Source organism: Oncorhynchus keta, chromosome 28 (genome assembly GCF_023373465.1).
Source record: "Oncorhynchus keta strain PuntledgeMale-10-30-2019 chromosome 28, Oket_V2, whole genome shotgun sequence".
Classification (NCBI taxonomy): Eukaryota; Metazoa; Chordata; class Actinopteri; order Salmoniformes; family Salmonidae; genus Oncorhynchus; species Oncorhynchus keta.
In genome coordinates this window covers 3,649,014-3,670,416 of record NC_068448.1, presented here as the reverse complement: position 1 = coordinate 3,670,416, position 21,403 = coordinate 3,649,014, and the positions used below count along the sequence as shown (strand labels likewise).

Genomic DNA, 21,403 nt, shown 5'->3' with positions numbered 1-21,403 from the left:
CGTCTATCGTTGTCTCTGATTGGGAACCATATTTAGGCAGCCATATTCTGTCGGTACTTTGTGGGTGGTTGTCTTCTGTCTTTGTGTCTATGCACCAGATAGGGCTGTTTCGGTTTTTCCACATTTGTTGTTTTGTATTTTGTAGTGTCCTTATTAAACATGTTGAACACTAACCACGCTGCATTTTGGTCCTCCTCTCCTTCAACGGAAGAAAACCGTTACAGTATCAAACTCACTGAAAGTGGCAGTAATAAAGCCTCTCTCGAAAAAACCTTGATCCAGAAAATATAAAAGATTATCGGCCTATATCGAATCTCCCATTCCTCTCAAATATTTTAGAAAAAGCTGTTGCGCAGCCCTCACTGCCTTCCTTGAAGACAAACAATGTATACGAAATGCTTCAGTCTGGTTTTCGACCCCATCATAGCACTGAGACTGCACTTGGGAAGGTGGTAAATTACCTTTAAAGGGCGTCAGACCGAGGCTCTGCATCTGTCCTTGTGCTCCTAGACCTTAGTGCTGCTTTTGATACCATTGTTCACCACTTTCTTTTGGAAAGATTGGAAACCCAAATTGGTCTACACGGACAAGTTCTGGCCTGGTTTAGATATTATCGATTGGAAAGATATCAGTTTGTCTTTGTGAATGGTTTGTCCTCTGACAAATAAACTGTACATTTCGGTGTTCCTCATGGTACCGTTTTAGGACCACTATTGTTTTCTATATATATTTTACCTCTTGGGGATGTCATTCGAAAACATAATGTTAACTTTCACTGCTTATGCGGATGACACACAGCTGTACATTTCAATGAAACATGATGAAGCCCCAAAATTGTCCTCGCTGGAAGCCTGTCTTTCAGACATAAGGAAGTGGTTGGCTGCAAACTTTCTACTTTTAAACTCGGACAAAGAGAGATGCTTGTTCTAGGTCCCAAGAAACAAAGAGATCTTCTGTTGAATCTGCGTTATTCTGGACCTTGATCTCTCTTTTAATGAACATATCAAGATTGTTTCAAGGACAGCTTTTTTCCATCTATGTAACAGTGCAAAGATCAGAATTTTTTGGTCCAAAATTGATGCAGAAAAATTAATCCGTGCTTTTGTTACTTCTAGGTTAGACTACTGCAATGCTCGACTTTCCGGCTACCAGGATAAAGCACTAAATAAACTACAGTTAGTGCTAAATACGGCTGCTAGATTCCTGACTAAAACCAAAAATATTTATCATATTACTCCAGTGCTAGCCTCCCTACACTGGCTTCCTGTTAAGGTAAGGGCTGATTTCAAGGTTTTACTGCTAACCTACAAAGCATTACATGGGCTTGCTCCTACCTATCTCCCTAATTTGGTCCTGCCGTACATACATACAAGTACGCTACGGTCACAAGACACAACCCTCCTAATTGTCCCTAGAATTTTTAAGCAAACAGTTGGAGGCAGGGCTTTCTCCTATAGAGATACATTTTTCTGGAATGGTCTGCCTACCCATGTGAGAGACACAGACTCATCTTAACATTTAAGTCTTTATTGAAGACTCATCTCTTCAGTAGGTTCTATGATTGAGTGTAGTCTGGGCTAGGAGTGTGAAAGTGAATGGAAAGGCTCTAGAGCAACGAACCGCCCTTGATGTCTCTGCCTAGCCGGTTCCCCTCTCTCCACTGGGATTCTCTGCCTCTAACCCTATTACAGGGGCTGATCACTGGCTTACTGGTGCTCTTCCATGCCATCCCTAGGAGGGGTGCGTCACTTGAGTGGGTTGAGTCACTGACGTGGTCCTCCTGTCTGGGTTTGCGCCCCAACCCCCCTTGGGTTGTGTCGTGGAGGAGATCTTTGTGTGCTGTACTCGGCCTTGTCTCGGGATGGTAGGTTGGTGGTTGAAGATATCCCTCTAGTGGTGTGGGGGCTGTGCTTTGGAAAATTGGGTGGGGTTATATCCTGCCAGTTTGGCGCAGTCCGGGGGTATCATCGGATGAATTATAATCTCCACCCTGCACAGCCAGAAGAGGACTGGCCACCCCTCATAGCCTGGTTCCTATCTAGGTCTTCCTAGTTTTTGGCCTTTCTCTGAAGTTTTTCCTAGCCACCGTGCTTCTACACCTGCATTGCTTGCTGTTTGGGGTTTTAGGCTGGGTTTCTGTACAGCACTCTGAGATATCAGCTGGTGTAAGAAGGGCTATATAAATAAATTTGGTTTGATTTATAATATATATATAATAATAATATATGCCATTTAGCAGACGCTTTTATCCAAAGCGACTTACAGTCATGTGTGCATACATTCTACGTATGGGTGGTCCCGGGAATCGAACCCACTACCCTGGCGTTACAAGCGCCATGCTCTACCAACTGTGCTACAGAAGGACCACGATGATTTGGCACACAGTTCAGACACTCATCTGTACAACACAAAAAAATACAACCAGGTCTCTTCACAGCCCCCAGGTCCAGAACAGAGGCTGGGAAACACACAGTATTGCCACCCTGTCACGCCTTGGTCTTAGTATTTTGTGTTTTCTTTAATTATTTGTTCAGGCCAGGGTGTGACATGGGTTTATTGTATTGTCGTATTGGGGTTTTTGTAGGCATTGGGATTGTGGTTGATTAGGGGTGTGTCTAGTAGAGGCTTGGCTGCCTGAGGCGGTTCTCAATCAGAGTCAGGTGATTTCTTGTTGTCTCTGATGGGGAACCGTATTTAGGTAGCCTGGTTTCACTGTGTATTTCGTGGGTGATTGTTCCTGTCTCTGTGTAGTTTCACCAGATAGGCTGTAATTAGGTTTCACGGTCCGTTTGTTGTTTTGTATTTGTTTAGTTATTTCACGTGTCGCTTTTTTAATTAAAGTCATGAATAACCACCACACAGCATTTCGGTCCGACTCTCTTTCGACAAACGAAGAACCCAGATAACTCAAGCTAGCAATAAAACCATATTGATAAAACCATATAAAATAACACCTAACAGCACTGTGAAGAGCCCCAGACATTTTAAAATATGATGTATTGTGTATTGTATTATTTAGTGTATTATGTATTGTATTATGTACAGTAGTGCATTATGTATTGTACTATATTGTGTATAATGTAGTGTATTTTGTATTGTATTAAGTAGTGTTATGTAGTGAATTATGTAGTGTGTTATGTACAGTAGTGTATTATGTATTGTTTTAAAAAGTGTATTATGTACAGTAGTGTATTATGTTTTGTTTTACATAGCATATTATGTGTTATATAATGTATTCTACTATCTAGTGTATTATGTATTGTATTATGTAGTGTATTGTGTATTGTATTATGTATTGTATTATATAGTGTATTGTGTAGTGTATTATATATTGTATTATGTAGTGTATTGTGTATTGTATTATGTATTCTACTATCTAGTGTATTATGTATTGTATTATGTATTGTATTATGTATTGTATTATGTATTGTATTATGTAGTGTATTATGTATTGTATTATGTATTGTATTATGTATTGTATTATGTATTGTATTATGTATTGTATTATGTAGTGTATTGTGTAGTGTATTATGTATTGTATTATGTATTGTATTATGTATGGTATTATGTAGTGTATTGTGTATTGTATTATGTAGTGTATTGTGTATTGTATTATGTAGTGTATTGTGTATTGTATTATGTATTCTACTATCTAGTGTATTATGTATTGTATTATGTAGTGTATTGTGTATTGTATTATGTAGTGTATTGTGTATTGTATTATGTAGTGTATTATGTATTGTATTATGTAGTGTATTGTGTACTGTATTATATTATGTATGTTATGTACAATAGTGTATTATGTACAGTAGCGTATTATGTATTGTATTTAGTTATGATTATATATTATGTATTATGTATTATACTATGTAGTGTATTATGTATTGTAGCGTATTATGTACTGTATTATATTATGTATGTTACGTACAATAGTGTATTATGTACAGTAGCGTATTATGTATTGTAGTATGTTGTGTATTATGTTATGTATTATGTGCAGTAGTGTATTATGTATTGTATTTCGTTATTATTATATTATGTATTATGTATTATACTATGTAGTGTATTATGTTATGTATTATTTAGTGTTTTATGTAGTACATTATGTTATGTATTATTTATTATTATGTATTATGTAGTGTATTTTGTATTGTATTATGTAGTGAACAATATATTGTATTATTTAGTGTATAATGTAGTGTATTATTTATTGTATTGTAGTATGTAGTGTATTAGATGTTGTATAATGTAGTGTATTATATATTGTATAATGTAGTGTATTATATATTGTATTATTTAGTGTATTATGTAGTGTATTATATATATAGTATTATCTAGTGTATTATGTTATGTATTATGTAGTGATCTATATATTGTATTATGTATTGTATTTATTGTATTATATATAATACACTAATACACTACAATACACTATATATTGTATTATTTAGTTTATTATGTAGTGTATTATATAGTGTATTATGTTTTGTATGTTTTGTATTATATATTGTATTATGTAGTGTATTATTTATTGTATTATATATTGTATGATTTAGTGTATTATGTTTTGCATTATATAGTGTATGATTTAGTGTATTATGTAGTGTATTCTGTAGTGTATTATATATTGTATTATATATTGTATGATTTAGTGTATTATATATTGTATTATATATTGTATGATTTAGTGTATTATGTTTTGCATTATATAGTGTATTATGTAGTGTATTATGTAGTGTATTATATATTGTATTATATATTGTATGATTTAGTGTATTATATATTGTATTATGTAGTGTATTATATATTGTATTATTTAGTGTATTATGTTTTGTATTATATATTGTATTATGTAGTGTATTATGTAGTGTATTATATATTGTATTATGTAGTGTATTATGTAGTGTATTATATATTGTATTATATATTGTATGATTTAGTGTATTATATATTGTATGATTTAGTGTATTATGTTTTGCATTATATCGTGTATTATGTAGTGTATTATGTAGTGTATTATATATTGTATTATATATTGTATGATTTAGTGTATTATATATTGTATTATGTAGTGTATTATATATTGTATTATTTAGTGTATTATGTGTTGTATTATATATTGTATTATGTAGTGTATTATGTAGTGTATTATGTAGTGTATTATATATTGTATTATGTAGTGTATTATGTAGTGTATTATGTAGTGTAATATGTAGTGTATTATGTAGTGTATTATGTAGTGTATTATATATTGTATTATGTAGTGTATTATGTAGTGTATTATGTCGTGTACTATGAGTAGCCTCTGCCTTTGCAGCAGCTATTTGGGGATTCTAGTAAAATTATATTAAACACTACAGAAAGGTAAGCCACACAGGATGGATGAAGACAGAAAGGTAAGCCACACAGGATGGATATAGACAGAAAGGTAAGCCACACAGGATGGATAAAGACAGGTAAGCCTGTCCAAAATGAGATTGATTCTATATTTCGTTTGACATGTTTCTACGAACTGTAATATAACTTTTAGACTTTTCATCTGGACTAAGTACCTGCGCGTTGTGAATTTGGATTAGTGAACTAAACGAGCGAATAAAAAGGAGGTATTTGGACATAAATTGTGGACTGTATCGAACAAAACAAACGTTAATTGTGGAACTGGGAGTCCTGGGAGTGCATTCTGATGAAGATCATCAAAGATAAGTGAATATTTATAATGCTATTTCTGACTTCTGTTGACTCCACAACACGGCAGATATCTGTATGGCTTGTTTTGTGGTCTGAGCGCTGTACTCAGATTATCGCAAAGTGTGCTTTCGCTGTAAAGCTTTTTTCAAATCTGACACAGCGTTTGCATTAAGAGGTTGTTCAGGCTTGTATTAGCTGTCTGGAAGTATATTTTCTGGCGGTGGAAGAAGTTGTAGTGGTATGCTCTGTTACAGACACTCATAGGACTGGTTTCCAGAACACAGATTTAGCCTACAGTACTCCTGGGCTCAATAGAAAATCTCCACTATTAATATGTGTCTGGGAAACTAGCTCATAGTTTCCTCCCTTTACTGAAAAATAATTAAATCTGACCTAAATATCGCTTACCATTAAAATGTTTGACTTCTGACCAAGATAAATGATCTTACTGCAGCCCCGTTCCTCTCACCTGTTTGGAGAAGGTCTCATCCAGGTGCGTGTACTCTATGTCCCCCTGGCACAGTGGAGGAGACCCAGCCTCCATCTCTCCATCCCCAGGCTGCCCCCTTCCAGGGTGGGGGTACCTCTGTCCCCCCTGGCCCTGGGGCTGGCCCTGTCCCTGGGTCTGGCCCTGTCCCTGTGGCTGGCCCTGTCCCTGTGGCTGGCCCTGTCCCTGGGTCTGGCCCTGTCCCTGGGGCTGGCCCTGCCGCTCGTCAAACGAGTACTGCAGTCTCATGTTGGACAGGATGATGCGCCGAGTCATCCTGCTCTCGGAGGCAGAGCTTCTCAGCCGCTCAAAGTTCTTGTTCATGCGGTACTGACGGAACGCCGTCTGGATGGTGCGCGCCGCCCGCCGACTCAGGAAGTAACCGCCATACTTCCTCTCCAGCATCTCCACCTGACAGGAAACAGGAAGTGGAGATGACCAATGAGAAAGTGGGAGAAAGTGGAGAGGACCAATGAGAGAGAGCAGGAGGAAGTGGAGAGGACCAATGAGGGAGAAGGAGGAACTGGAAAATATCATCCAGAGAGTGGGAGGAAGTAGAAAGGACCAATCGGAGAGAAGGTGGATGTGGAGAGGACAAATTACAGAGTGGGGGGAAGTGGAAAGGACCAATCGGAGAGAAGGTGGATGTGGAGAGGACCAATGATAGAGTGGGAGGAAGTGGAGGGGACCAATGAGAGAGCTGTAGATTAGGGGAGATTTTTAACCCTGTTGAAATTGGTCATCTCTATAGCCTCTGTTTTGAAAACGTGTTCTTTTGTTTCTGTTGGAAAGGACCTGAACCAGTTTACTAGTTTGTCTTCATTACATCACACAGAATCAGAATACATAACAATATAGAATACAACATCAGAAATCAGACTGTTTGTACATTACATTATTTTATTTGACCTTTGTTTAACTAGGCAAGTCAGTTTAGAACAAATCATTTTTTTCAATGACGGTCTAAGAACAGTGGGGTTAACTGGTCTAGGAACAGTGGGGTTAACTGGTCAAGGAACAGTGGGGTTAACTGGTCAAGGAACAGTGGGGTTAACTGGTCAAGGAACAGTGGGGTTAACTGCCTTGTTCAGGGGCAGAACGACAGATTTTTTTTTTTACCTTGTCAGCTCAGGGATTCGATCTTGCAACCTTTATGGTTACTAGTCCAACGCTCGAACCACTAGGCAACCTGTCGCCCCTACACCCTAACCACTAGGCAACCTGCCACCTCTACACTCTAACCACTTGGCAACCTGTCGCCCCTACAGTCTAACCGCTCGACTACCTGTCGCCCCTACACTCTAACCACTAGGCTACCTGCCACCCCTACACTCTAACCACTAGGCAACCTGCCATCCCTACACTCTAACCACTAGGCAACCTGTCGCCCCTACACTCTAACCACTAGGCAACTTGTCGCCACTACACTCTAACCACTAGGCTAACTGTCGCCCCTACACTCTAACTACTAGGCTACCTGCCGCCCCTACACTCTAACCACTAGGCTTCCTGCCATCCCTACACTCTAACTACTAGGCTACCTGCCGCCCCTACACTCTAACCACTAGGCAGCATGTCGCCCCCACACTCTAACCACATGGCTACCTGCCTCCACTACACTCTAACCACTAGGCTACCTGCCACCCCTACACTCTAACCACTAGGCTACCTGCCACCCCTACACTCTAACCACTAGGCTACCCTGCCGCCCCTCCACTCTAACCACTAGGCTACCTACCGCCCCTACACTCTAACCACTAGGCTACCTGCCACCCCTGCACTCTAACCACTACCTGTCGCCCCTACACTCTAATCACTAGGCTACCTGCCGCCCCTATACTCTAACCACTAGGCTACCTGCCGCCCCTAAACTCTAATCACTAGGCTACCTGCCGCCACTACACTCTAACCACTAGGCGACCTGCCGTCACTACACTCTAACCACTAGGCTACCCTGCCGCCCCTCCACTCTAACCACTAGGCTACCCTGCCGCCCCTCCACTCTAACCACTAGGCTACCTGCCACCCCTACACTCTAACCACTAGGCGACCTGCCGTCACTACACTCTAACCACTAGGTTACCTGTCGCCCCTACACTCCAACCACTAGGCTACCTGCCGCCCCATATTATAGTAAAGTATAGACTATAATCAACTTCATTACAAAAGGAGAAAGCCTTGTATACATTCTTCTTCTGTGGGTCTGTGGAGAACTCATAGTTGTTAGACAGGGCTTTGCACCTCCATAATAATAGTAATAATAATAATATTAATAACAATAATAATAACAATAACACATCCAATAATATAATAATAATATGCACACCTTCTTGTCCTGTAGGTCTGTGGAGAGCTCATAGCTGTCGGACAGGGCTTTGCAGCGCTTGTTGTCCTCCTCCTCCTGCTTCCGGAGCGCCAGGCTGGCAGGCTGATACCGGGTCCTCTGGACCCAGGCCAGGGAGGCAGGACTGGGGGGGGCCACCGGGGGGCCCTGGGGGTGGTGTTGGGATCGGGGGTCCGGTGGGCCGGGGCCACTGCTGTAGCGGTGATCAGAGCTGCTCAGGTAGGGCCCCCGGCTACAGGTGCTGTCAGAGAAACTGCCTGTGTCGCCACGTGGAGTCTCTTCCACACTGGGGGGGGTAGAGAGAGAAGAGAGGACAGTATATTTAACTACTGTGAAAAGTGAACGAGAGTGTAGGGAGGATATCAGAGGATAACCTCAAATCTCAAATAACCTCAAATATAGTGCTTGACCTGGGGTATCATTAGGTTGCTTGACCTGGGGTATCATTATAGGGCTAGACCTGGGGTATCATTATAGGGCTTGACCTGGGGTATCATTAGGTTGCTTGACCTGGGGTATTATTATAGGGCTTGACCTGGGGTATCATTAGGTTGATTGACCTGGGGTATCATTATAGGACTTGACCTGGGGTATCATTAGGTTGCTTGACCTGGGGTATCATTAGGTTGCTTGACCTGGGGTATCATTAGGTTGCTTGACCTGGGGTATCATTAGGTTGCTTGACCTAGGGTACCATTATAGGGCTTGACCTGGGGTATCATTAGGTTGTTTGACCTGGGGTATCATTAGGTTGCTTGACCTGGGGTATCATTATAGACCTGGGGTATCATTAGGTTGCTTGACCTGGGGTATCATTATAGGGCTTGACCTGGGGTATCATTAGGTTGCTTGACCTGGGGTATCATTATAGGGCTTGACCTGGGGTATCATTAGGTTGCTTGACCTGGGGTATCATTATAGGGCTTGACCTGGGGTATCATTAGGTTGCTTTACCTGGGGTATCATTAGGTTGCTTGACCTGGGGTATCATTATAGGGCTTGACCTGGGGTATCATTAGGTTGCTTGACCTGGGGTATCATTAGGTTGCTTGACCTGGGGTATCATTATAGACCTGGGGTATCACTAGGGGGTATCATTATAGACCTGGGGTATCATTATAGACCTGGGGTATCATTATAGATCTGGGGTATCATTATAGACCTGGGGTATCATTATAGACAAGGGGTATCATTATAGATTTGGGTTATCATTATAGATCTGGGGTATCATTATAGACATGGGGTATCATTATAGACCTGGGGTATCATTAAAGATCTGGGGTATCATTATAGACCTGGGGTATCATTATAAACCTGGGGTATCACTAGGGGTATCATTATAGACAAGGGGTATCATTATAGATCTGGGGTATCATTAAAGATCTGGGGTATCATTATAGACCTGGGGTATCATTATAGACCTGGGGTATCATTATAGACAAGGGGTATCATTATAGACCTGGGGTATCATTATAGACATGGGGTATCATTATAGACCTGGGGTATCATTATAGACCTGGGGTATTGTTATAGACCTGGGGTATCATTATAGACCTGGGGTATCATTATAGACCTGGGGTATCATTATAGACCTGGGGTATCATTATAGACAAGGGGTATCATTATAGATCTGGGGTATCATTATAGACCTGGGGTATCATTATAGATCTGGGGTATCATTATAGACAAGGGGTATCATTATAGACAAGGCGTATCATTATAGACATGGGGTATCATTATAGACATGGGGTATCATTATTGACCTGGGGTATCATTATAGACCTGGGGTATCATTATAGACAAGGGGTATCATTATAGACCTGGGGTATCATTATAGACCTGGGGTATCATTATAGACCTGGGGTATTGTTATAGACCTGGGGTATCATTATAGACCTGGGGTATCATTATAGACCTGGGGTATCATTATAGACCTGGCGTATCATTATAGACCTGGGGTATCATTATAGACCTGGGGTATTGTTATAGACCTGGGGTATCATTATAGATCTGGGGTATCATTATAGACCTGGGGTATCATTATAGATCTGGGGTATCATTATAGACCTGGGGTATCATTATAGATCTGGGGTATCATTATAGACCTGGGGTATCATTATAGACCTGTGGTATCATTATAGACCTGGGGTATCATTATAGACCTGGGGTATCATTATAGACCTGGGGTATCATTATAGTTCATGACCTGGGGTATCATTATAGACCTGGGGTATCATTATAGACCTGGGGTATCATTATAGACCTGGGGTATCATTATAGACCTGGGGTATCATTATAGTGGTTCTGTAGCTCAGTTGGTAGAGCATGGCGCTTGTAACGCCAGGGTAGTGGGTTCGATTCCCGGGACCACCCATACGTAGAATGTATGCACACATGACTGTAAGTCGCTTGGATAAAAGCGTCTGCTAAATGGCATATATATATATATATATAATATATATAGTTCATGACCTGGGGTATTGTTATAGACCTGGGGTATCATTATAGTTCATGACCTGGGGTATCATTATAGACCTGGGATATCATTATAGACCTGGGGTATCATTATATATCTGGGGTATCATTATAGACAAGGGGTATCATTATAGACAAGGGGTATCATTATAGACCTGGGGTATCATTATAGACATGGGGTATCATTATAGACCTGGGGTATCATTATAGACCTGGGGTATCATTATAGACCTGGGGTATCATTATAGACCTGGGGTATCATTATAGACCTGGGGTATCATTATAGACCTGGGGTATCATTATAGACCTGGGGTATCATTATAGACCTGGGGTATCATTATAGACCTGGGGTATCATTATAGACCTGGGGTATCATTATAGACCTGGGGTATCATTATAGACCTGGGGTATTGTTATAGACCTGGGGTATCATTATAGATCTGGGGTATCATTATAGACCTGGGGTATCATTATAGACCTGGGGTATCATTATAGACCTGGGGTATCATTATAGACCTGGGGTATCATTATAGACCTGGGGTATCATTATAGACCTGGGGTATCATTATAGACCTGGGGTATCATTATAGACCTGGGGTATCATTATAGACCTGGGGTATCATTATAGACCTGGGGTATTGTTATAGACCTGGGGTATCATTATAGATCTGGGGTATCATTATAGACCTGGGGTATCATTATAGATCTGGGGTATCATTATAGACCTGGGGTATCATTATAGACCTGGGGTATCATTATAGACCTGGGGTATCATTATAGACCTGGGGTATCATTATAGACCTGGGGTATCATTATAGTTCATGACCTGGGGTATCATTATAGTTCATGACCTGGGGTATTGTTATAGACCTGGGGTATCATTATAGACCTGGGGTATCATTATAGACCTGGGGTATCATTATAGACCTGGGGTATCATTATAGACCTGGGGTATCATTATAGACCTGGGGTATCATTATAGTTCATGACCTGGGGTATCATTATAGACCTGGGGTATCATTATAGACCTGGGGTATCATTATAGTTCATGACCTGGGGTATTGTTATAGACCTGGGGTATCATTATAGACCTGGGGTATCATTATAGTTCATGACCTGGGGTATTGTTATAGACCTGGGGTATTGTTATAGACCTGGGGTATTGTTATAGACCTGGGGTATCATTATAGACCTGGGGTATCATTATAGTTCATGACCTGGGGTATTGTTATAGACCTGGGGTATCATTATAGACCTGGGGTATTGTTATAGACCTGGGGTATCATTATAGACCTGGGGTATCATTATAGACCTGGGGTATCATTATAGTTCATGACCTGGGGTATTGTTATAGACCTGGTGTTATACTCGTTGATGGAATGAGGAGACCAAGGTGCAGCGTGGTAGGCGAACATCTTACTTTTATTCAAATTAACACCGAAAAACAACAAAGTACAAAACAAACGTAAAGTTCTGCAGGCTACACAGAAACTATACAAGATCAAGATCCCACAAACTAAGGTGGGGAAAAAGGGCTGCCTAAGTATGATCCCCAATCAGAGACAACGATAGACAGCTGCCTCTGATTGGGAACCATACCAGGCCAAACAAAGAAATAGGAAAACTAGATTGCCCACCCTAGTCACACCCTGCCCTAACCAAAATAGAGAATTAAAAGGATCACTAAGGTCAGGGCGTATCATTATAGTCCTGGGGTAACAATATAGCGCTTAACCTGGGGTATCATTAGAGACCTGGGGTATCAATATAGTGCTTAACCTGGGATATCATTTTAACTGGGGTATAATAAACCTGAGGAAGAGTAGCTGCTGCCATGGCAGGAACCAATGGGGATCCATAATAAACCCCAGGAAGAGTAGCTGCTGCCTTGACAGGACCCAATGGGGAACTATAATAAACCCCAGGAAGAGTAGCTGCTGCCTTTGCAGGAACCAATGGGGATCAATAATAAACCCCAGGAAGAGTAGCTGCTGCATTGACAGGAACTAATGGGGATCCATAATAAACCCCAGGAAGAGTAGCTGCTGCCATGACAGGAACTCATGGGGATCCATAATAAACCCCAGGAAGAGTAGCTGCTGCCTTGGCAGGAACTAATGGGGATCCATAATAAACCCCAGGAAGAGTAGCTGCTGTCTTGACAGGACCCAATGGGGAACTATAATAAACCCAGGAAGGGTAGCTGCTGTCTTGGCAGGAACTCATGGGGATCCATAATAAACCCCAGGAAGAGTAGCTGCTGCCTTGGCAGGAACTCATGGGGATCAATAATAAACCCCAGGAAGAGTAGCTGCTGCCTTGACAGGAACTCATGGGGATCCATAATAAACCCCAGGAAAAGTAGCTGCTGCCTTGGCAGGAGCTAATGGGGATCCATAATAAACCCCAGGAAGAGTAACTGCTGCCATGACAGGAACTCATGGGGATCCATAATAAACCCCAGGAAGAGTAGCTGCTGCCATGACAGGAACTCATGGGGATCCATAATAAACCCCAGGAAGAGTAGCTGCTGCCTTGGCAGGAACTCATGGGGATCCATAATAAACCCCAGGAAGAGTAGCTGCTGCCTTGGCAGGAACTCATGGGGATCCATAATAAACCCCAGGAAGAGTAGCTGCTGCCATGACAGGACCCAATGGGGAACTATAATAAACCCAGGAAGGGTAGCTGCTGTCTTGGCAGGAACTAATGGGGATCAATAATAAACCCCAGGAAGAGTAGCTGCTGTCTTGACAGGAACCAATGGGGATCCATAATAAACCCCAGGAAGAGTAGCTGCTGTCTTGACAGGACCCAATGGGGAACTATAATAAACCCAGGAAGGGTAGCTGCTGTCTTGGCAGGAACTAATGGGGATCCATAATAAACCCCAGGAAGAGTAGCTGCTGCCTTGGCAGGAACTAATGGGGATCCATAATAAACCCCAGGAAGAGTAGCTGCTGCCTTTGCAGGAACCAATGGGGATCAATAATAAACCCCAGGAAGAGTAGCTGCTGCCTTGGCAGGAACTAATAATAATAAATATTCATACAAATAGAGTCACATGTTGTTGGTGAGTCACTAAGCAGGCGGGGGAGAGCGAGAGAGAGAGAGAGAGGGAGAGAGAGAGAGAGAGAGAGAGAGAGAGACAGAGAGACAGAGAGGAGAGAGGCAGAGAGAGAGACAGAGAGACAGAGAGAGAGAGAGGAGAGAGAGGAGAGAGAGGCAGAGAGAGAGACAGAGAGAGAGAGAGAGGGGGTCTATAATTCAGGATATATAAGTGAAGTAGATGTTTTTTGTAAGAGAAAGTCATTAGAATAACAGCTGTCTCTTTCCATTCATCACAGTGTTGGAGTTTGGATGCTGGAAATATTTTGTGAGTGGACGAACATGAGCTGGTAGCCTGGCCATAGAGAGGCTTTCATTCTCTATTTTGGTTAGGCCAGGGTGTGACTAGAGTGGGCATTCTATGTTCATTTTCTATGTTTTGTATTTCTTTGTTGTTTTGGCCGGGTGTGGTTCTCAATCAGAGGCAGCTGTCTATCGTTGTCTCTGATTGAGAATCATACTAAGGTACAGTGGGCCAAAAAGTATTTAGTCAGCCACCAATTGTGCAAGTTCTCCCACTTAAAAAGATGAGAGAGGCCTATAATTTTCATCATAGGTCCACTTCAACTATGACAGACAAAATGAGAAAAAAAATCCAGAAAATCACATTGTAGGATTTTTAATGAATGTATTTGCAAATTATGGTGGAAAATAAGTATTTGGTCAATAACAAAAGTTTATCTCAATACATTGTTATATACCCTTTGTTGGCAATGACAGAGGTCAAACGTTTTCTGTACGTCTTCACAAGTATTCACTGTTGTCAACTCCTTTATTCTATCTCTGACAGTACCGTACTCCCTGTTGTCAACTCCTTTATTCTACTTCCTCTAATGGTACGGTATTCCCTGTTGTCAACTCCTTTATTCTACCTCCTCTAATGGTACAGTATTCCCTGTTGTCAACTCCTTTATTCTACCTCCTCTAATGGTACAGTATTCCCTGTTGTCAACTCCTTTATTCTACATTATCTAATGATACAATACTCCCTGTTGTCAACTCCTTTATTCTACCTCCTCTAATGGTACAGTATTCCCTGTTGTCAACTCCTTTATTCTACCTCTCTAATGGTACAGTATTCCCTGTTGTCAACTCCTTTATTCTCTCTCTGACAGGTACAGTATTCCCTGTTGTCAACTCCTTTATTCTCTCCTCTGACAGTACAGTACTCCCTGTTGTCAACTCCTTTATTCTCTCCTGACAGTACAGTACTCCTGTTGTCAACTCCTTTATTCTCTCTCTGACTACAGTATTCCCTGTTGTCAACTCCTTTATTCTACCTCCTCTAATGGTACAGTATTCCCTGTTGTCAACTCCTTTATTCTACATTATCTAATGATACAATACTCCCTGTTGTCAACTCCTTTATTCTACCTCCTCTAATGGTACAGTATTCCCTGTTGTCAACTCCTTTATTCTACCTCCTCTAATGGTACAATATTCCCTGTTGTCAACTCCTTTATTCTACCTCCTCTAATGGTACAGTATTCCCTGTTGTCAACTCCTTTATTCTCCTCTGACAGTACAGTATTCCCTGTTGTCAACTCCTTTATTCTCTCTCTGACAGTACAGTATTCCCTGTTGTCAACTCCTTTATTCTCTCTCCCACATTACAGTATTCCCTGTTGTCAACTCCTTTATTCTCTCTCTGACAGTACAGTATTCCCTGTTGTCAACTCCTTTATTCTACCTCCTCTAATGGTACGGTATTCCCTGTTGTCAACTCCTTTATTCTCTCTCTGACAGTACAGTATTCCCTGTTGTCAACTCCTTTATTCTCTCTCTGACAGTACAGTATTCCCTATTCTCAACTCCTTTATTCTACCTCCTCTAATGGTACAGTATTCCCTGTTGTCAACTCCTTTATTCTCTCTCTGACAGTACAGTATTCCCTGTTATCAACTCCTTTATTCTCTCTCTGACAGTACAGTATTCCCTGTTGTCAACTCCTTTATTCCCTCTCCTTCTTTCTGAAGCCCTGCTTTACCGAGGAGAGGTCATGAAGAGCTTCAACAGGGAAGGGAGAGAGAGCATACCATCGTCCACAGCAGGCGACGAGGGGAGAGGAGAGGAGGGATGGGGAGAGGCCATGAAGAGCATACCCTGGTACACAGCAGGTGAGGAGGGGAGAGGAGAGGAGGGATGGGGAGAGGCCATGAAGGTCATACCCTGGTACAGAGCAGGCGAGGAGGGGAGAGGAGAGGAGGGATGGGGAGAGGCCATGAAGAGCATACCCTGGTACACAGCAGGAGAGGATGGGAGAGGAGAGGGGAGGATGGATGAGGAGAGGCCATGAAGAGCTTACCATCATTCACAGCAGGCGAGGAGGGGAGAGGAGAGGAGGGATGGGGAGAGGCCATGAAGAGCATACCCTGGTACACAGCAGGAGAGGATGGGAGAGGAGAGGGGAGGATGGATGAGGAGAGGCCATGAAGAGCTTACCATCATTCACAGCAGGCGAGGAGGGGAGAGGAGAGGAGGGATGGGGAGAGGCCATGAAGAGCATACCCTGGTACACAGCAGGCGAGGAGGGGAGAGGAGAGGAGGGATGGGGAGAGGCCATGAAGGTCATACCCTGGTACAGAGCAGGAGAGGAGGGGAGAGGAGAGGAGGGATGGGGAGAGGCCATGAAGAGCATACCCTGGTACACAGCAGGAGAGGAGGGGAGAGGAGTGAGGGGGAGAGGCCATGAAGAGCATACCCTGGTACACAGCAGGAGAGGAGGGGAGAGGAGTGAGGGGGAGAGGCCATGAAGAGCATACCCTGGTACACAGCAGGAGAGGAGGGGAGAGGGGTGAGGGGGAGAGGAGAGGCATTGAAGGGCTTAAGCTGGTTCACAGCAGAAGGGGAGATAACAGAAACAGCTGCCGGCGAGAGGTTGTGGTCAGAAGTCAGTCAGTCACAGAATAGGATTGTGCTGTTTTAGCCTAATGTAGTGAAGAGCATCTCCAAATGTCTGCTAATGTTTTCACGTTACAGAGGAGAAGAGAAGAGGAGAGGAGAGGAGAGGAGAGGAGAGGAGAGGAGAGGAGAGGAGAGGAGAGGAGAGGAGAGGAGAGGAGAGGAGAGGAGGAGAGGAGAGGAGAGGAGAGGAGAGGAGGACTGTGCTCTGTTAGCCTAATGCACTGTTTTCACGTTACAAAAGAAAGGCCATGAAGGTCAAAGGCAAAACATGAATCACTCAAGAACAGCAGTAGTCCACCATGCTGTCTCTGACCTATCAGCATGCGTCATGGACACCACCCTGACCAATCAGCACACATCATGGACAAATAGTAATGTCTAGGGGGAATAATCAGGCGTCTTGAAAAAAAGCTTAATCAGTGCTAGTAAGAGTAAAGCAGGGATATAAAACAGCCTTCAGTCAGAGGAGCTGTCTGTCTGTCTGTCTGTCTGTCTGTCTGTCTGTCTGTCTGTCTGTCTGTCTGTCTGTCTGTCTATATGTCTGTTTGTCTGCCTGTCTGTCTGTCTGTCTATATGTCTGTCTGTCTGTTTGTCTGCCTGCCTGTCTGTCTGTCTATATGTATGTCTGTCTGTCTATATGTCTGTCTGTCTGTCTATATGTCTGTCTGTCTGTCTATATGTCTGTTTGTCTGCCTGTCTGTCTATATGTCTGTCTGTCTGTCTATATGTCTGTGTGTCTACAAGGACACAAGGTCAGTGTGTGATCTGCTGTAGTTACTTAATAATTCAGAGTGATTCATTGAGTAGACGTGTGGTCTGGTTGGTTAATTAAAAGTGCAGCTCATCAGGCTTACTGGGCAGCAGGCTTCCTCTGTCTCTCTGTCAACAACGTCTGGAAACAGCTGCATGGTTTAACCCATCGCAGGCTGGTAAACGCAGAAGGTCGTGGCTGTCAGCTACATACACCATTACAAGGACAGTATATAACTTAGTCTACAATTTAATATAACCTCCTCTGCTACCATGTCAACACCGTCTGGACAACAGCTGCATGGTTCAACCCATTGTTTCCTTACCCAGTCCTCATATCCACACAGACTTATTGGACAGCAGGCCTCCTCCTCTGGCAACACCAGTTGGTTTGGTTTGTAAACAGCTGGTTTGATCCAGACTGATAGTGATCCATACAATTTAATCAGAGCTCCTAGTGGTATCTGTATATGATTGGACAGGAGGTCTTCTCTGTCGACCAGGTGGAAACCAAAATGAGTTTAGTTCCGAACAGAACCTTCATTGTTTCCGTTCCACTTTTCTGACCAGCTAAATAAAGTTCTGAACCGATTTGAACCCCCCCAAAAAGTAACAGTCTATTGATGTTCCTTTTTTAAAAACTCTGAAATGTTTTAGCTTGAAGCACTGGGCAACTTGTTATTACATGCATTATCTGAATTAGGAATTATCTGAATTAGGCCCACAGAATTATACCTACAGTGCCTTTAAACAAGGTATTCAGATCCCTTGACTTTTTCCACATTCACGTTTACGTTACAGACTTATTCTAAAATTGATGTAAAAAAAAATAATAATAATCCTCAGCAATCTAAACACAATTTCCCAATGACATCACAATACCCCATTATGACATCACAATACCCCATTATGACAAAGCAAAAACGTTTTTTTTTTTTTATGTTTGCAAATGTATTAAAATATTTTTTTTTTTTACCATAGTATTACATACTGTATAGATGAAATAATCCACTATAGGCCATTATTTTATTGTTTATCATTTCACATGCTAGTGCTAATCATGGCTTATCTCAGAGTCATATACAGTGTACAGCAGAGGAATCATCAGATATGTGCCCCCTCTTGTTTGAAAAATGTAAATACACTACCGTTCTAAACTTTGGGGTCACTTAGAAGTGTCTTTGAAAATTTTTTTTTTTGAAAGAAAAGCAAAAAATGTTTGTCCATTAAAATAACATCAAATTGATCAGAAATACAGTGTAGACATTGTTAATGTTGTAAATGACTATTGTAGCTGGAAACGTGAGAGAGGTGTTATGGAATATCCACATAGGTGTACAAGAGGCCCATTTTCAGCAACCATCATTCCTGTGTTCCAATGGCACGTTGTGTTAGCTAATCTATTAGAAAACCCTTTTGCAATTATGTTAGCACAGCTGAAAACTGTTGTTCTGATTAAAGAAGCAATACAACTGGCCTTCTTTAGACTAGTTGAGTATCTGGAGCATCAGCATTTGTGGGTTCGATTACAGGCGCAAATATGCCAGAAACAAAGACCTTTCTTCTTAAACTCATCAGTCTATTCTTGTTCTGTGAAATGAAGGCTATTCCATGCGAGAAATTGCATGGTCTTGTACAACGATGTATGCTACTCCCTTCACAGAACAGCACAAACTGGCTCTAACCAGAATAGAAAGAGGGGTGGGAGGCCCCGGTGCACAACTGAGCAAGAGAACAAGTACATTAGAGTGTCTAGTATTGAGAAACAGACACCTCACAATTCCTCAACTGGCAGCTTCATTAAAAAGTACCTGCAAAACACCAGTCTCAATGTCAACAAAGAGGCAACTCCGGGTTGTTTGCCTTCTAGGCAGAGATGCAAAGAAAACGCTATATCTCAGACTGGCCAATAAAAATTAAAGATTAAGATGGGCAAAAGAACAGACACTGGACAGAGGAAGATTGGGACAAAAAAAGTGTTATAGACAGACGAATCTAAGTTTGAGGCGTTCGGATAACAAAGAGGAACATTCGTGAGATGCAGAAAAATGAAAACATGCTGGAGGAGTGCTTGACACCATCTGCATGGTGGAGGCAATGTGATGGTCTGGGGGTGCTTTGGTGGTGGGAATGTTGGTGATTTGTAAAGGGATCTTGAAGAAGGAAGGCTATATCACTCCATTTTGCAACACCGTGCCATATACTCTGTGGGCGGCGCTTAATTTCAGCCAACAAGACAATGACCCAAAGCACAGCTCCAAAATATGCAATAACTATTTAGGGAAGAAGCAGTCAGCTGGTATTTTGTCTATAATGGAGAGGCCAGCAGAGTCACTGGATCTCAACCCTATTGAGCTGTTGACCGTATGGTACGTAAGAAGTGCCCATCAAGCCAATCCAACTTTTGGGAGGTGCTTCAGGAAACATGAGGTGAAATCTCTTCCTCAACAAATTGACAACTAGAATGCCAACGGTCTGCAAGGCTGTAATTGCTGCAAATGGAGGATTCTTTGATGAAAGAAAAGTTTGAAGGACACAACTATTATTTCAATTAAAAATCCGTATTTATAACCTTGACTATATTTCCTATTCATTTTGCAAATCATTTCTCATTTCAAGGAAAACAAACATTTTGAACAGTAGCATATGTCACAAAGTGCTTATGCAGAAACCCAACCTATTTTTTATTTTACCTTTATTTAACTAGTCAGTTAAGAACAAATTCTTATTTTCAATGACGGCCTAGGAACAGTGGGTTAACTGCCTGTTCAGGGGCAGAACGACAGATTTGTACCTTGTCAGCTCAGGGATTTGAACTTCCAACCTTCCGGTTACTAGTCCAACGCTCTAACCACAAGGCTACTCTGCCGCCCCTACGCTACCATTCAAAAGTTTGAGGTCACTTAGAAATGTCCTTGTTTTCCTTGAAATGAGAAATGAGTTGCAGAATATATATATAATTACTATTTTTTTGTTTCATTCTTTGGTTGTTGTTTCTCTGTAAGACTGCCAGCTACCTAGCAAGACGGGTTCCCAATCTCCTCATAATTATCTACCATGAAGATGGTTTTATGTTGTCAAGACGGGTTTCCAATCTCCTCATAATTAACTACCATGAAGCCATTTCAGGCTATCGATCAAGTTAGAGTTGCTATCTAACTAGCAGGCCGTTAGAAAAGCAATTACTAAATGTACAGAACTAGACTCACATTCCTTTCAATCTTGTCCCCATATTGTTTTTGTCAGAAAAGCAGAGAAGCATATGACATTTCTTTAACAAAAAAATAACCATCAGGTATGTTTAGATATGCAGAAAAATAAACATATCTATATTTTTAAATATAATTAAGCATAATGATTAAGGCTTTAGATTGCAGGAAAAAAAAGCTGTTTCGGGTGTTTGAAAAAGGCAACATTTTTGCACTTACAGATGAGCATAGCACCCACTCCGGACATTTGCAAGATAAAGTGTTAGTGTGTTAGTCTGAAATGTCACCCTATATAGTGTACCACTTTATAGCCAGTGCACTGGTCCAAAGTAGTGCACTATTAAGGGAATAAGGAGTAATTTGTTATACAGGGTATGTGCCCAATAACTCCTAACCTGATAGTTAAATCATTAGTGTGTTTGAATGAATGACCAGCAG

General features: G+C 41.7%; 1 protein-coding gene across 2 annotated transcripts in view; it reads right to left on the bottom strand.

Annotated features, from left to right (window-relative positions):
- Positions 1 to 21,403, bottom strand: part of LOC118378572 (IQ motif and SEC7 domain-containing protein 2-like) — an 83,106-nt gene that overhangs the window by 34,076 nt on the left and 27,627 nt on the right. For both annotated transcript variants that reach the window (XM_052484439.1, XM_052484440.1), the window contains exons 2-3: positions 8,502 to 8,805; positions 6,158 to 6,586 (exon numbers count right to left, since the gene is read on the bottom strand). In XM_052484439.1, the coding sequence (XP_052340399.1) occupies positions 6,158 to 6,586; positions 8,502 to 8,805 (733 nt within the window). The remainder of the gene's footprint in view (positions 1 to 6,157; positions 6,587 to 8,501; positions 8,806 to 21,403) is intronic.